The 17103-nt window shown below is 49.3% G+C and overlaps 1 protein-coding gene across 2 annotated transcripts in view; it reads right to left on the reverse strand.

The window, feature by feature from the left end:
- Window positions 1-16286, reverse strand: part of LOC144936546 (troponin T, fast skeletal muscle isoforms-like) — a 23899-nt gene extending 7613 nt beyond the window's left edge. For both annotated transcript variants that reach the window (XM_078863736.1, XM_078863737.1), the window contains exons 1-6: window positions 16194-16286; window positions 3877-3894; window positions 3092-3152; window positions 2060-2176; window positions 1124-1201; window positions 562-675 (exon numbers count right to left, since the gene is read on the reverse strand). In XM_078863736.1, the coding sequence (XP_078719862.1) occupies window positions 562-675; window positions 1124-1201; window positions 2060-2143 (276 nt within the window). In that variant the 5' untranslated portion in view covers window positions 2144-2176; window positions 3092-3152; window positions 3877-3894; window positions 16194-16286. The remainder of the gene's footprint in view (window positions 1-561; window positions 676-1123; window positions 1202-2059; window positions 2177-3091; window positions 3153-3876; window positions 3895-16193) is intronic.
- Between the last annotated feature and the right edge of the window lie 817 nt (window positions 16287-17103).

Consider the following 17103-nt stretch of genomic DNA (forward strand, 5'->3'; position numbering starts at 1 on the left):
TACCTCTGAGATGTTGTCAAGTCAACTGTGGTCCCCACGATAAAGTAGGGCAGCACTTTCCCACCCACCTGCCCCGCTACAGAGGTTAATGTTCATCGTGTGAGAGTGAAACTTACGTTTAAAATTTTCAGAGCTGGAACTTTGCCAACTTAAGTGTCCAACCAAAGTTAATGTGATGGGTATTTTTGTATGAGGCACCGGTTGTGGTGGTGGTGGCAGCTGTGGGGAGTGGTAGTGTAGTAATTACCGCACTGCGCTACAAACGCAGCAACCCGAGTTCGATTCTCGCTCATGGCCACCAACACCAGTGACAATTATCTGAACCGGTTTCGGGCCTCACCTCGGTCGACTCAGCCTCAAATGAGTACCTGTTGTGGTGTATAAACATCGTCACTGGGGAGACAAAGGCGGCCGGGCATGATGCTGACCACCCACCCCCCTCGTGCACTGTGCCGGCCCTTCGTAGGTGCTGCTCGCTAGCGGCATTTGTCCCAAAAGTCTGTTAAGGCTACACGGGGGATCTGTGTATTTGTTTGGCTGTGAGCCTGTGAGTGAACTTGCCTTCTGCAGGTAGCCACCGTACGCCGCTCCCATGTTGGACAGGGCCTTCTTCTTCATGATGTCATCCTCTGCCATCTTCCTCGCCCTGTCCTCCTCCTTGCGAGCCTTCTCGTCCTGCGTGAACGGACAGAGCAGCCACCTTGCTCCGGCAACTTTTGTTTCTCATTCGGGGTAGGGGACGCTTGTATTTACATTATTTTAGTTGTGACCTACTAGGATACAAAGCATGTCTGATATTTATTGAGAAGAAGAATATCCCACAATTCCAGAAAAGTGTAAAACTAAATGTAATGAGTGGTGTATTAATATTATTATCCTACTGATAAAAACTGTGACTTTTAATGTCCTGCAGAAGACATGTAGATTTTCCCAGTACCAGAGGACGATCTTAGCAAAACCAGGACAGGTGCCAACCATACTTCTACCCTAATGTGTTTTTATGAAGAGTCTTAATGTGCTTTTGCGATTATCGACTCTTGTAAAATTAAAATGGCCGTTGTTGTTGTGAGGGAAACCAAGATGGCCACCCCGCCATGGCCGGTTGAACCGTGCGGTTGCTCACAGCAATGCGGGTCTGGCGCTCCTTGTCCTTCTCGGTGCGGATTCTCTGCTGATCCGAGCGCTCGGCTCTGCGCTTCTCCTGCAGGAGGAGGAGAAGACGACATTAGGATGAGGGCCGCTGAGTTAAGGTGGCGTCAACAGTGGTGGTGGTGACACGGGGGCAAGAGGTTATACAGTTTAGAACGGTAACTCAGGGTTCAAGTTTATTTAATTGGGTGCCACGGTGGCGAGAGGTTAACTACCTTGCCTAGTATACAGGTGGTTGTGGGTTCGATCCAGAACCTGACACCTGTATATTTGGAGTTTGCATGTTCTCCCGGTGGTCACATGGATTTTTCTCCGGGTCGTCCGCTTTTTCTCTCCACATTTAGAATCAACATGCGTTTAGAGTATTTGGCTGCTGTAAATTTCCACATGATAAGCCAATTCGTCGAGCTATAATTTTGTGGCAAGGTCGCTTCTGGAAAAAAGCTACCATAGCTCAGTGGGCCTTACCTGGTAAAAATACAAGTTTAGTTTAATTCAACCAGGTGAGAACGCAAGAGGTCAGGAGAGTGTCCTCCTCCATAACTAATTGTGATGCTACCGTCGGTGTCATGGTTAATACACTGGACTTGCACTCCAGAGGTCGTGGGTTCAACTCAATCTTCTGGCACGACAGTCGAAACAATGGTCCAAGTTGATTAAATCCTACCCGCCTCTGCCCATCCAGCATAATAAATGCATGCACCACAGTCGATTGGCAGGTAACGTGTGGTGGGGTACTATGTGGTGTGGGTACTGCCACCAAGATGCCTGGGCTGCGTTGAAAGAGTAGGCCGAAACACCGTCTAGGTAAGCGATCCTGCATGACCCCACCCCGACTCTCCTCACAGATGCAATGCCAGGATGTGTTTACAAATCAAAACGGTCGCCGATGGCTGATGGCTGTCCTTACGATTCTCTCCTTGAGGGCGATGAGTTCCTCTTCCTCCTGCTTCCTGTTGTCGAAGTGCGAGTCGATCAGACCCTGCAGCTCCATGAAGTCCTTCTCCAGACGCTTGCGATGGATGTCCTGCGATCGGGTGGAGATGGTGGGGGGGGCAGACGAATGTGCTAAATCGTCCCGAGCCGCCGTGCACGGCATGACCAGAAACCCGGGGGTGCCTTTTGAGATAAGCGTTTGCTCCTCCTGAACTCTGACATGGCACTGGTGATGAGCGTGTGCGAGGCCTGGGAGCCGTCGTTGATCTTACAAGGCATCTCTACTCTGCATAGCCTCGTATCTCCACGTCCACAGCGTCTCCCACATCAGCCATTTATTTACCTCACTCCAGTTGCCGTAAACACCCTCATCCATGCCTTCAATAATTCCCAACTCGACCGTTGGAGCGCTCTCCTCGACGTTTTTTTTCTGAAATCCATCACCTCCAAACTCCAGATGATAAAAACTGTATCTGCCAGAATCTTAACTTACACCTATAATAAGGACCACATTACCCCAATATTACAATCTCTCCACTGGCTCCCAACCCGATCCCGGATCAATTTCAATATATCACCATCTTCATGATCCTCCGTGGACTCAACAATGCCCTATCTCTTACTCTGCTGCTCTCCTCGTATTCTCCTATCTTTCCCCCCCTCATATCTCTCTCTCTACTCCACTTCACGTACGATCCTCTCCATCAATCCAAACTTTCTGTCGAATCCCCCAGTCAGCTTTCGCTCAGTGGGACGATACTCGTTCACTTCTGCTGTCTCCCCATAGGCTGAAACTCCCCTTTCCAAGCCATCGGTGCTGTCAACTCGCTATCAGTACCTGAATTCCAGGCTGCAGACATCTGAATCTGCCTCTGTCGATAAAATCAAATCGTCGACTGCCTCTGTACGGCGTGTTTTAAACCATTCGTAAATCCACATTGTTCTCGTATTGCATAGCAGAGAGAGAGGAAGAGATGGGAGAGATTCGGACAGTTGGGCAACTTACATCAAAGTCCACTCTCTCTCCATCTGGGATTTTGGGAGCGACGATCTGGGGCACAACAAACCTGTAACGGGAGAAATGTTCACGATAAACCCCAGCGTCCACCGACACCCACAGAAGCCACGCCATAATCATTCTGAAAAAGATCAACTTGGGATTTACGATGTTCAATGCCAGACTTGAGCACTCACCCTCAAATACCCCGAGCAGGAAAACAATCTTACTTATCGGACCCTGCGTATGCGGGTTGAAAAGTCAACTAAATGGCAGAAAGTACATCTGTATGGTATTCACATGAACCTGGTAAATTCCTATCGATCATTGAGTTCATATCGATCATGTCTGTTGGGTGCGGTTCAAGTGTTTGCAGAGTGTCATAAGATAAACACCATCATTATAATAATGCCAATAATTTACCCAGGAAAGCCTCACTGGGTCTCAAGCCTGTTTTGTGGGAGGGTCTCGTATTGGAACTTATGGCAAATTCCATGAACGAGTATTTGGCAGTCGGGAAAAAAACCGGAGAACCCGGAGAAAACCCACCACGCATACGAGGGTGGTTACACTCAACACTGCCATCTCCTGGCCATGTCACAGCCCCGTGTCTAGAGCACCTGGCTAGCCCTGGCAGTGGTCACCCATTCCAGCAATGACCGAGCTCTTGCTTAGCGAAATACGACGAGATCAGGCGCATTTATGGTGATTTTGCCGTCGGTAAATTTGCTCAAAAGGCACATGCGATAAGACCGCGTGATACAACCGTATGCAATAATATTACTTCAACTTACTTTTGCTTGGGCTTTCCTTTTGCCAGCCAGGGAGGGTGCAAGAGATTGAGAGAAAACATGAAACATTAGATTGCAATTTCCAGCAAGGGCTGCTGCTAGGCAACAGCGGCATAGCTATCGAGGGGCCGTCCATAAATGACGTCACGCGATTTTGGACGATTTTTTACCCCCCCCCCTCGTCACACGGCGTCATAAGTCAGACCCCCCCCTCAAATATGACGTCACAAAGCTCTGCCCTCCCCCCCCAAAACCATATTTCCATTTTGAAAATAAAATATGCTTCGAATCGCTTTAAACTATTATCATTGTAGTGCGTATTTAATGTGGCGCTGCACTCTGATGTAGGATTAAACATGTATTAAAATTATATTTAATTAAGTATAACGTGTTATCTACATTTATTTAAAGTAGCGCATTTTGATGTGACGTCACATTTCTCAAACCCCCCCCCCCTCGTCACACATCGTCACAAATGTCTGACCCCCCCCCCGCCCCCCCCTAGGTGCGTGACGTCATTTATGGACGGCTTCCGAGCGTGTAGGCAGTGCAATTGCACCGCGTGCCTGGCGACTGAAGAAGGGAGAAGTTGTACTGTGGAGGGACCCCATTCATATCGTGTCATTTACACCTGCACATCTGAAATCCAGTCATCCATAGTATATTCAACGTACGCGTTGGCCCCGTGTGTTAACTCGTGTAAGTACACAAGTGCACGCACAGATCCGTTGTCTATCCACTGCTGGATGCCCCCCCCCCCCCATACACACGCCGTGCACGGTCGTGGGGGTTATTTGACCATACTTCACGTTGGTCATTGGTGTAAGGCGTAAGAGAGCATAGCCGTTGAAGCATCGCGCAGGGCAACAAGTGTGGACTTTGCTACACTGCCCTCTGCTGACAACCTATCCCCACAGCAGCCTACACGAGTGCTGGCCAGGCTGAAGCCTGCTTAGCGTCTGACAAGACCGGGCAGACTCCGGGGTCATTTGGTCATAGGTTTAGTTTTGTTTTTGTTCGATTTGCGTAAACATGCACATTGAGTCGGGGTATAAGGGCTCTTATTGCGCAAAGACAAATTGCGACCAAAAAAATATTCGAAGCTCATCGGATTCCTCAAGTCTAAATAAAGATGCTGGTTTCGATGCAACTCGATTCGGTCAGATTCTCTGCACTGCCGTGTACAGCGTGAAGCATCGTTTTCACATGTTGCGTATTGTCGGAGGTCGCACTAAAGGCGACCAGGAGCAGCCAGTGGCCCGCGGGCCTTGCAATCACTCTGTAACACGATTTTTGTTCCTGGGTAGTAAGTGCTATTTTGTAATTGCCTATGCCTAAAAAGTATAGAAAATTGATATTATTCCCCACAAACTTTGTTTTTGTGACCAGGACTTGATGTGAAGGAATGATACAAATACACACCACGTTTTCTCATTGAAAATAGGTCGATTTCAAAATATCACTGTCCTGGTCACAAAAGCAAAGTTTGTGGGGAATAATAGCCATTTTATGTACTTTTGAGGCATAAGCAATTAGAAAATAACACTTACTACCCAGGAATAAAAAACATATTTTGTTACACAGTGAGATCACCGGGGTAAAGCAACGTCTCGCACGCGCAGTCAAGCGTTACACCACTCTTGTACCTTCCTCTCCTAAGTGTGGGTTTGATGTTGTTGGTTGGTTGGTGGTGGTGGTCGATTGTTGGTGGTCATGGTGGAGCAGCCATGAGCATGGTGGAGGGTGAGGAGGGAGGTTGACAGGAGAACGCAAAGCAACATGGTCCATCAGCGCCACGTGCACAAAAGCACATGCGGCGACGCACGTAGGCACGTGTGTCTCTCATCATCATAATCATCATCGCCATCATCCAACACTGTCAGACATGATCAATCCACTACTGGATGAGGTCCTCCGGCTGCAGCCGTCATAATTTAATGGGTAATTTTTTTTCTTTCTCATCACCACGCAAGCCAAAGAAGGGAAGATGCGGGACAGCAAACGACCGTCGTGTGGATGGAGCGATGCAGTCGGCTGGTGTGCAACAGGAAGATTGCCACATTAAGAGACCCTTCGGGATGGCAACGGCTTGGATAAACTTTCATCCAGTAGTGTATAGATCGTGGCCGATGATGATAACTGATGAACGTGAATCGCCATGATCTGAATATACATGTGAAAGTCAACAGCAGAGCTTGATTAATACACACGCTGTTGTTCAACGCCAGTGATCCACGGCTTCGTTGTAACATCGCAAGCTCAACAGATACCTTTCTCCAGCACCCCCCCCCCACACACACATTGGGTGGGGGGCGGGGGGGGGCGCGGGGTGGGGGGGGTGGACTGCTCCGTGGATTGAACCATCGCTGAGCACCTCGGGGTGGGGCTGCCACCTGCTTCATTTTCTTCAATCTCTTTTCCAAAATATGTTTTACTTATTCATTAATGAGGACCTTTCCACGACGCTATTTTAAGCCTGCCAGTGTCAACGTGTTCTTTCGAGCAACGCTCGTTGCCAGCCCAGTGTATTCTTACTTGCTGTTGAGTTGCTCATTTATTTGTTATTTAGTTACTCGTTTAAGCAGGAGAAACCGGATCAATTAAATTCACCCCATGAGCAGCTGTGCTTGAGCGCAAATAACAAGAATCAACACGTTCGCCATCGGCAACACGTCGCCTCTTACATAGACAGGGTGATTCCATTATTTTTTTAACACTCATAATGGGACTATCGTTTTTAATAGAAAAAAATATTGGATAATAGACTGTAACGTGATAACAAATGTATGTTAATAGCTTTAGAAAGTCACATATTGCGTATTGCAATATGTGGCATTGTTGCAAATCCTCAGAAGTGTTACATGTTTTGAAGCACCCAGTATTTACTCGTCCCCGTCTTTGAGCGGTGCTTTTGACGAGAATGTGTCGAATTCCATGAACGAGCGCTCGGCTTTGTGCCCGGCCGTCGACCGGCCGGCTCAGAGAACACACAGCACGTGTCAAAGCCTGAGCGACGCCTGAGAACGATTCCACACTCCTATGGCGGCACCCAGTCGAGGCCATCCCGCATCAAGCGAATAAACAACAGAATATGACGCGTGGAACTTTCTCTGCTCGGCTCCTAAAGAGGGCTCCTTCACAGAGCTCTCGCCACCGTGAGCCCCCCCCCCCCCACCTAAAATAACTGGGTGTGGCACCCAAGGGGGGCCTCAGTCGCCACCGGTTGAATTAAATTTCGCTCACGGTCAATAATTAAAAATGGCACTTGTGTATCGCGTCCCACGTCCCCCCCACCCTGCCGCCTCCTCAACTGCAACCGCAGACAACTTGTGCACTCTTAGGTTGCGTTACATTATTCCAGGGGGTCGTGTCATTCGTTTATGTTTTGTTTCCAACGGCGTAACAGATCGCGCGGCGATCAGCCAGCAGTGTGTGTGGGGGGTGGGGGGGCGAACGCGGCCCGCGACTTTCGTTTTCGCAGCCACGCGGCAACCTTCCACTTTTGAAACGGTACCGGCGAATCGTCAAGGTCCTCGAATTCGATTTAAAGCTTTCGTGACTGCAGGGATTCATCTTCTTGGTTCTTTCGGTAAAGTCACGTAGAATGGAAATAATAAAATAATACAAATAAAACATAATAAAATAATTCTCACGACGCTGTCTTTCTGACAGACCTGTTCTTCACCTGAGGACGGCTGCTTGCGTTGTGGCCGAAACGTCACGAGAATTATTTTATTATGTTTAATTTTTATTATTTTATTATTTCCATTCTACGTGACTTTACCGAAAGAACCAAGAAGAAGGTCCTCGAATTGTTAACGTTGTGGGTTTACTCTCCGACACACCGGTGTGCTGCACTGATAACGAATTGGCACGTTTTGTTGACGTGACAACCCCCTACTAATTGGCTGTGTCGGGGTGGTGGCGGGTTTCACGATGCGTTTATATTTACGCGATTTAACCCAACAACAAAAACTCTCGTGAATAATATTGATCGAGAAAGTCCTACTACGTGTTAAACTGAGATTTAGCCACTCGCAGCAAGTATCATAGCTGTACCAATCGGGTTCTAGAGGGCAATACTTTACTGCCAACCTGGCAACAACAGAGGTTAGAATTTTATCGCACTCAAGTAACCCGTGTCCCTGGCTACTTTAAAATAGTTCGACAAGCGTTCTTCTTATTATTATCATCATCGGATAATGCCGAGGTGCGTGTAAACGTGTGGTTGCCGACTAAAGTGAAAGGTCCTCAGGAAGTTAAAAGGTTTCCCCATTCCTCCGCTACGTAGAACGAATGAGGGCAGCAACAGGGGACAGAGGGAGCCAACTGACGTCCGGTGGACTGATTGTTGCGCTGTTCAGGTCCCCAGCCGCTCGGTGCGATGCCAACCACTCGGATGGAAGTGAAATTTGAGCCGGCGGCGGATTGAGTTGCGGGATTTTGCTCGTGGAATGGGGCGCCACGGTGGCTAGAAGATGTTAACTACCTCGCCTGGTACGCAGGAGGTCGTGGGTTCGATCCCTGACGCCCGCTGTATATTTGGAGTTTGCACGTCTCTCTCTCTCTCTCCCCGTGGTCGCGTGGATTTTTATCCGGGTCCCCCGGTTTTTCCCCACCACATTTATAATCATGGCTTTCGAGCATTTGGCTGCTATAAATGTCAACATGGTAAGCCGCTTCGTTGAGCTATCATTTGTGATATCCAAGTGGCTTCTGGAAAAGAAGCCACTTGATACAACAATCGTGCTGTGACGGTTCCACCTGAAGACGGAAGCTTGTGTTGCCTCCGAAACGTCGTGATTTTTATTTTATTTTGTATTTTACTTTTATTAATTTTAATTTTACATTTTTACCTACGCGACTTTACCGAAAAAACCTAAGAATATTCTGGAAAAGAGCTGTATAGCTCAGTAGGCATTACACCTGGTGGGGAGAGGGGTGCCATCTCGTTTTGTTTATGTTGGGACGCTGCTCTAGACGAGCGGAATGAATAAGGGTCCACCGGCCGTGGCGAGGGGGCTTCTCGTATACATTCCGACGGCGCGACCCATTGGCGATTTTCGCAGGTGAGTAGCGCGCACAGGTGCCGCCGGTCGACCTGCCCACCCGTCTCCACCGGGCGTCCCTGTCTCAGACCAGGCGGAGGGCCCTGCGAGGCACCGTGTCGTCTACGCCGCAAATTGGACTCCCCTCCCACCCTGGCCATCGCTCTCCCCCGACTCAATCCGACAGCGCCGCGGCCGCCACCGCCTTCAGCCCAAGATGTAACAAACACGGGTTTAGGGCAAGGGCAAGCAGAAAGTCTCGGGAGCACTGCGTGCAAGCCATTAGACGCGGAGGTTGCTCTCGTTTGGGAGGTCGTAAGAGGATCCAATGACTCTGTCGGTAATTACAGGATGCCGCTTGTGGGATGGTTACATTCCCGATCGGTTCCAATGTGCGTCCAATTCGAGACCGAGTGCTTCCTCGTATTTCTATTGCATGTGTAGAGTGGTGATCTCATCGACACAAGCTGAGATAGCTGATCCATAAAGGGAGCCTTCTCTCTCAACACATCTATTTTCGTTTCACGTTATAGAATAGACACTTGCTCCTTTTGCCATATTCACTCATTCTTGAAAACTGGAATTGCATTGCACATCCCGTAACACATGTGAGATTGTCTCTGCGACAATCTGCGTTCAGCTCAATCATTCGAGTGTTCTCCCGTTTCCAGAGAACATTTTGCTTGGCTATTTCTCCGAATTGACTCGGACAAATGGTGTATTTTTTCCATCATCGGACAACTAATGTTTACTTCCAAAATCGGCCTTGCCCACATTTAATCTCCGTATTGAAGGCCTTTTCGTTTTCATTAATCAGTCGATAAAGAAAATTCAAAGTTGCCCATGGAAACAGTCATCGCATCGATCATTCTTGAGCCTGCACAGGCTGAAGAACATTCAAAAACATAAACACACTCACTCAAACGCTCACAGAGACAAGGGGATGACCCCAGTAGCTGTCACTCAAAATTCCAAGTGGAAACTCTTCCACGCCTCTTGTAAAGATGACGCATCTTTACAAATCTCTCAACAATAAAACAAGCAATTCTCACAACACATCGACAGCCACACATTGTAATCTGCTGATTTCGCCGAGTCTCAAGAATGTATCTATGGGACCTTGTTTTGCCTTGTATCAAAATGATGGGGAAAACATAAGAATAGGCTTCATCCCTTTCTGGAGATAAAACAGGTGGTGTTAAGATGTTCAAACACCAAATAGATAACCTATTAGAAGGCATGAAGTCTGCATTAACCACACATACTTGTGGCAAAACATGCAAACAAACATGATCTGATAATTCTGGTTTAACACTTAGGCTTTCGCGACCAAAATCATCCATAATAGAGTTTTTTTTTGGATTAGATGGCGTAAAAATATAAATGCGTCATTAAACCAGCCACCACCCGACACAGCCAATTAGTAAGGTTTGTCACGTAAACCTATTCTAAATGTTGTGGCTTTGCTCTCCAATACACCGGTGTGGTGTACGAGTAACACATTGGCATGTTCTGTTGACGTGACAACCCCTTACTAATTGGCTGTGTCGGGTGGTGGCGTGTTTAATGACACACAATTTACATATTTACGCGATCTAACCCCCCCCCAAACAAACCTCTATGATGGCTGGTCTAATAATAAACGCATTGTCCTTGAAACTGATTGGCCTGCACCAGTGACAACCTTCTGTATGACGTTGTCTCGCCAACAGTGTGAGACGAGAGAACGCCAACAGGCGGACAGCAACAAAGGCAATGCAAAGCGTCAAAGTATTCATAGCTCGTGTTGAGCAAGCGGTTATAGCAATGGAACATCCTGCTAGAGGGACAAGCTGCCATTAGGGGGCTCCCCGAGCCTTAATTACACGTCGCTGGACGACGCGCAAGTGATGCTATCGGCTGCAATGCCATTGCGAGTGTTATTGCCATCATCGGGATGTTTGGAAAATTCTTTATGTTTAGTTTTGTAAGGAGTGGGCTATGCGTGCGGGAGGAAGCCGGAGGGCCCGGAAACAGGACTTGAGTTGTAATCGCTTCACAAATTTATATTTTGCCTCATCAGAACCGTGTGACAACAATACAGCAGATTCCAGTGCGCAGACAAACAAGAACTCGGTTAAAACAACAACAACAACAACACAACTAAACGAAGTGTAAACCCAAGCTATGGGGAGCGACCCAGACGAAGATTCCTTCGTCGTGAGCCACTGTGGCTTTAAACGGCAGCGAAGTTTTGATTTTTGACTCGCACGCACGCACGAGCCAAACAACCAAAAATGCGTCGCAAGCTTTCCGTTACCTGCGGGAGCTGCGCGGACAGGGGGGAAATGTTGCGATAAGGATTGTGTACCCCGGGGGCAAGTGGAGAAGAACACACGGAGAACAGAGGGAAAGGGACGGGAGGAGGTGAGGAGGGAGTTATTCGCGCGAGATACGCCGTGGGAGGTATCTGAGTCGGAGATCTTCCGATGCTGTTTCGGGTTCGAGGGCGAGGTGTGTCGGCGTTAGGTCCGACGTTTACGGGTTCGCTTCGTCGGGAGCTTCAGGGACTGAAACGACGAAGCTCCCACGACGAGCGAACGGCACGTAAGAGCGAAACGTCGGACATCGTTCCGAACAGCGCGCGGTAACAACCCGGAAATGCCCTCTAAAAGCCAAGCAGTTGGAGTTGTGTAGCAATCGGCAGTCAGTGCCTAAGAAGTGTCAATGCAAGTTACATTTGACAGTGCATCCATTATGTAGATTACCCAATAATCCCCGCCGAACTAATGTGGAATTTCCACCACTTGCGAAAAGCTGAAAAAACAGGACATGAGCACCGCTTGCTCAGTTTAGCAGACATCACATTGACACTGACCACTTCAACGGAATACAGATCGAGAAAAACATAGCATGCTGTCTCTACCGAGACCAATGAGAGGTTCTCTGTAAGTGTTTTTGTCCGAGGTAGTTAACATCTCCTAGGTGGTGGTGGTGGTGGTGAATGAGTCGTGAAATTGTTGGAACACGTGGAGGCATCGCTGTACGTACCTGCATCGGCGACGACGGAAGTTGAGTGGCACCCACGATCATGGAGGGGAAAATAAAAATGAACATTTGTTAATAACGAGGATAAATAGTAACGAGTATGCAGTGATGGTGACATTAATTACCTCTCTGATCTTGGCGTGCGGATGAGCAGCGATTTCATTTGGAACAGCAGGTACACATTTGTACGTGCGTGTGTACGCGTGTGCGTTCGCCTTTACGTTTACGTTCGTACATATGTGCGCGCGTGTGTGCACATGCGTGCTCGTGACACACGTGTGTGCACACATGTGTATGTGTACGCGCGTGTTTGTTATATGAGGGGTCACCTAGGTAAGAAAAAAACAGCACTGTTTGAGGTTTTAGTTGTGTGTGTGTGTGCCCGTGTGCGTGCCCATCCAGGCGTGTGGTCCTGGTGTCTGGAAGAGTATAGATCTTGTCAATGTACACGTGTGTGTGTGTGTGTGTGCGCCTGCATGTGTGTGTGTGTGTGCGTTTGTGCGTTAACGTGTGGGGAGCGGTAGTGCAGCAGTTAGCGCGCTGCGCTACGAACCCGGCGAATCCAGTTCGATTGTCACTCACGCCCACCGACACCAGGGACGATTATCTGAACCGGTCCTGGGTCTCGCCTAGGTCGACTCAGCCTCAAATGAGTGCCTGGTGCAGTATGTAAATATTGCCACTCGGGAGACAAAGGCGGCCGGGCGTGGTTGCAGGCCACCCACCCCCTCGTGTGCCGTACCGGCCTTCAGAGGTGCTACTCGCTAACAGCACTTGCCCCAACAGTCCGTTAGGGCTATACGGGGGATTATTGTCATTGTGCGCACGTGTCGTGGTGCGTTTGTGTACTCAATCGTGCACGTGTGTTGCGCCTTGCGCGCGCCTGCCGTGCACAGAATGCTTTCTCATCACGAGCGAGGAGGGGCTTAACAGGTGGCGGCAAACATCGGGGAACAGATTTCGAACGGCGAGTGGTGTGCGGTCAGCTGCAAGAAGAGGACGAATGTGAATTCAAACAGAGCCGAGCACAGTTAGACACAAAATGTCAGGGAACGGCTTCTGCAATGGCAAGGGTCGTTATCGTAGCGTGCAAACGGCAACCCGTTAGCGCAATGAAGAGCAATTTCACGACGGTGCTGTGTTGTGTTGCTATTTGAAACGATACATCGGATGAGAGCAACAGCGATATGTTTGGGTAGGCCCTATGTGATGGCAAAGCCGGTGGTGGCCTCAAAAAAAGAAAAAAATAGATAATAGGCGACGTTTCGGGTAATGATCCTTCTCCATAGCACAATAATACTGTTAAGTGATAATTCTGGAGAAAAACATGTACGGTGGACGGGAATTAATCTTCTTGGTTCTTTCGGTAAAATCACGTATAAGGGAAATAATAAAATAATGAAAATAAAACAATAAAATACGCTGTCTTTCCGACAGACCTGTTCTTCACCTGAGGACGGCTGCTTGCGTTGCGGTCGAAACGTCGTGAGAATTGTATTTTATTATGTTTTATTTTTATTATTTTATTATTTCCCTTCTACGTGATTTTACAGAAAGAACCAAGAAGACGAATCCCTGCAGTCACGAAAGCTTTAAATCGAAAGGTGGACGGGAACATACGGAATACGGAAACAACGTGAATGGAAAGTGCGACGCAGCGCGTGACCATGAGGGCAGAGATCTTCTTGGTTCTTTCGGTAAAGTCACGTAGAAGGGAAGTAATAAAATAATAAAAATAAAACAAAATATTTTATTATTTTATTACTTCCCTAAAACAAAATATTTTATTATTTTATTACTTCCCTTCTACGTGACTTTACCGAAATAACCAAGAAGATGAATCCCTGCAGTCACGAAAGCTTTAAATAGAGGCAAGAGATATTGAAGGCTGCGACTGCTGCACCGTACCTTCTTCCTCGGCTGGGTTCAGTGTGAAGCGAATGCACATCGCCGGGAGCAGAACACAGAACGAAAAGATAACAAGCATAGAAGCGTCAGCGTGATTCACACACACACACCCACCCCCCAGTGGTGGTGAGGGCGACTGCTATGGGGTAGTGAGTGAAAAACAACGGGCAACACAGACGACCCTTGTACATCATTCCTGGAATGAGAAGTCTGGTCAAGGCGCTGTAAACCATCGTGATCGTCGCCACCGGCACGGACGTGCCCATTGCGGGGACACGTGTCTGGTCCAGGGACACTGATCCTCCCCCCCCCCACTGCTTTGTTCCAAGTGTTTGTGGTGTGGGCAACGGTAGTCGAGTGGTGAGCGCGCCGCGCTACGAACCCGGCGATGATTATCTGAGCCGTGTCCTTGGCCTCCCCTAGGTCGACTTAGCATCAAATGAGCACCTGGTATATTGTGTCAGCATCGCCACTAGGGAGACAAAGGCGGCCGGGCCTGGTGCTGGCCACCTAAAGAGGTGCGCAAACCACTGGTGCAGTGGTTTGCGCACTGCTTTTCGAAGCCGTTGACCTGGGTTCGATTCCCAACCACTTTGAATGTTAACCCATCCCAGGCCCACACATAGGTCGACTCAACCTCAAGTGAGTTCCTAGAGCGGTGTATAAACATCACCACTGGGGGAGACAAAGGCGGTCGGGTACGGAGCACGCCTTAAGAGGCGCTCGCTACCAGCAATTCGCCTCCACATTCTGCGCGGCTAAATTCGGATCTTTGTATTTAACTCGCGTGCGTGAGCGAGCGAGCGAGTGTGCGGCGAGTGCATAAATCAGCTGTGCCTGCATGGCCGTGGATTAACCCTGGGGGCGGAAAGGGGGGGGGCGGAAAGCACATGAGAGTTAAGCCACCGCATTCTTGCCGGAACATCCAACAACTGCGGTTGGCGGCAAATCTACGCGGCAACAGCGGCAGCAGCAGCTGTCCACGCAATGCCCTCCAGTTCATAGCCAGACACGTTGTGCCCGCTATGGTCACGACCACCCCATCAACTCGGCCTTCTCGCCGTCCTCTTGAACGACGTTCGTTCGCGAAGGAAAACTGGCTCTCGGCTTGGCCAAAACCCAGGCGACGATGCATCAGAGAGGGCACAGGCGAAAAAAGTGTGATTTGCATGGGCCAGTTTTAACACGTCGGCTTTCGCGACCGATAGGATTCATAATAAAGGTTTTATGGGTTAGATCGCGCAGATATAAATGTGTCGTTAACCCACCACCACCCGACACAGCCGATTGGTAAGGTTTGTTTAATTCTGCCAAGTCGCCTGATGAAGCTGGTTGTACTCACCAGCGAAACATCACAGGACCCAAGTTGCAAACGTTGTGGGTGTATACTTGTTTCGATTGCAACACAATCATCATCAGGTGAAAAAACCACAAAAAAATATTTCTTGCTGTGGTTTTTTGCACCTGATGATGATTGCTTGTGTTGCAATCGAAACGTCGTGATTTCATTTGATTTTCTACCCACGTGACTTTACCGAAAGAAGCAGAGAGTATGGATACCTGCAGTCACGAAAGCTTCAAATCTCGATTGTGGGTGTACTCTTTAACACGCCGGTGCACTCAAGTAGTAACTAATTGGCACGTTTGGTTGACGTGACAAACCTCACTGATTGGCTTGGGCCCTCTGCAATGTCACCCCCCCCCCCCCTTGTTTAAAAAAATAAATAAATAACCCCAGCGCCTGGGGCCCCTAGGGCTCGCGGAAGAACCGGCGCAGTTGCACCGCCCGTGCCACTCAGACTGCAGCGATGCGAGACGAGCCGAGCACACGGAAAGGCAGCAACATGCAGACAGCAGGAGTAGAAGAGGGGCAGGAGGATTTGACACGAAACGTCGTAACGCGAAGGAAGGTAGGAGGAACGAATAGAGATATTCATCTTTTTTACAACGACAAAAAATGAATTCATTTGGTATCCAGAGTAGGAACATAGGAAGCAGTGTGCGCTCGTGGATTACAATCAACCAGTCAAACGTTAAAGGGAGAATCGCGAGTCGCATGGAGAAAGTATATCTGCAGATAGATTGCACTGAGATATAATCGTCCATAGAGAACCGACAGTGTTTTCGAAATTCTGCGCACATGCACAGCACATGTGTGCGTACATGTACACACACGTGTGTGTGTACCAGTACCAGTACACACACACGTGCTGGTGCGCTTCGACATGCAAACGACTGGGCTAGGTTTGGTCTTCATAGACACCATTACGATCTCCGTTGTTACCTTCCTCCACCTCCTCCTCCTCCTCCTCCGCCTCCTCCTCCTCCGGTTCTGGCTCCTCTTCAGCTTCCTCTACGAAGCGCCCAGGGGAAGCAAAGGGGATAAGCAGCCCGCCAGAAGCAAGCCAGTCAGCAAGCCAGTCAGGCTGCCAGTCAGTTAGCCAGTCAGTCAGTCAGTTAGGCAATCGTCCAGGGATTGGGGTCAGCAAACCGGTCCACGCCGCGCCTCTACAACTCGGATAGTTGAGTGAGTTAACAAGTCAGAAGGCCCTTTAAATGGCCAGCATGTCAGCAAATCTTTCAGTCAGTCTGCCATCCGCCAAGCCAATGGCTCAACACGTCAGTAAGTCCACCTGGCATCCAGTCAATCGGTTAATCTGCCAGTCAGCAAGTTAGGGAGTCCACCACGGAGCCTGTTGGATGATCAGCAAATCAGTGATTATTTCATTCCGCCAGCCATTCGCTGGGTTGGCCAACCATTGCACCAAATTAGTTGGATCAGCGGCACGGCAATAGGTCCACTCGTTACCCAGTTCGATCGTCCGCAGCTCGGCAAATGTAACGCGACGGCAAGTGAGTCGGTGAGCGAGACACTCAGCCGCTCTCTGCCAGTAAGCCACGGCCAGGCGACAGGCGCCAACAGCAGCGATGTTGTGCGCAGGAGGGCAGCGCGTCAAGCTGGCAATGCCGGCGAGTGGCGTGCGGCGGGTGGTTGGGTGGTGGTGGTAGTGGTGGTGGTGGGACGCGCGCGCGATGATGAAGCGATGCCGGACGCCGCAGGTGGCGCGCTGCCCCCCCCCCCCGACTCCGAGCGGCATCGTCGGCGGCGCGCAACACGCGCGCGTGGTCCACGTGTGGAGAGGAGCGAACGCCTTTAGTTACGCCGATACGCGAAATTCGTGGCGTGGGAGACGCGCGCGCGTGTGTGTGTGTATGTGCGTCTTAGTGTCTGCGTGTGCAATAGGTG

The sequence above is a fragment of the Lampetra fluviatilis genome, chromosome 16 (genome assembly GCF_964198595.1).
Source record: "Lampetra fluviatilis chromosome 16, kcLamFluv1.1, whole genome shotgun sequence".
Classification (NCBI taxonomy): domain Eukaryota; kingdom Metazoa; phylum Chordata; class Hyperoartia; order Petromyzontiformes; family Petromyzontidae; genus Lampetra; species Lampetra fluviatilis.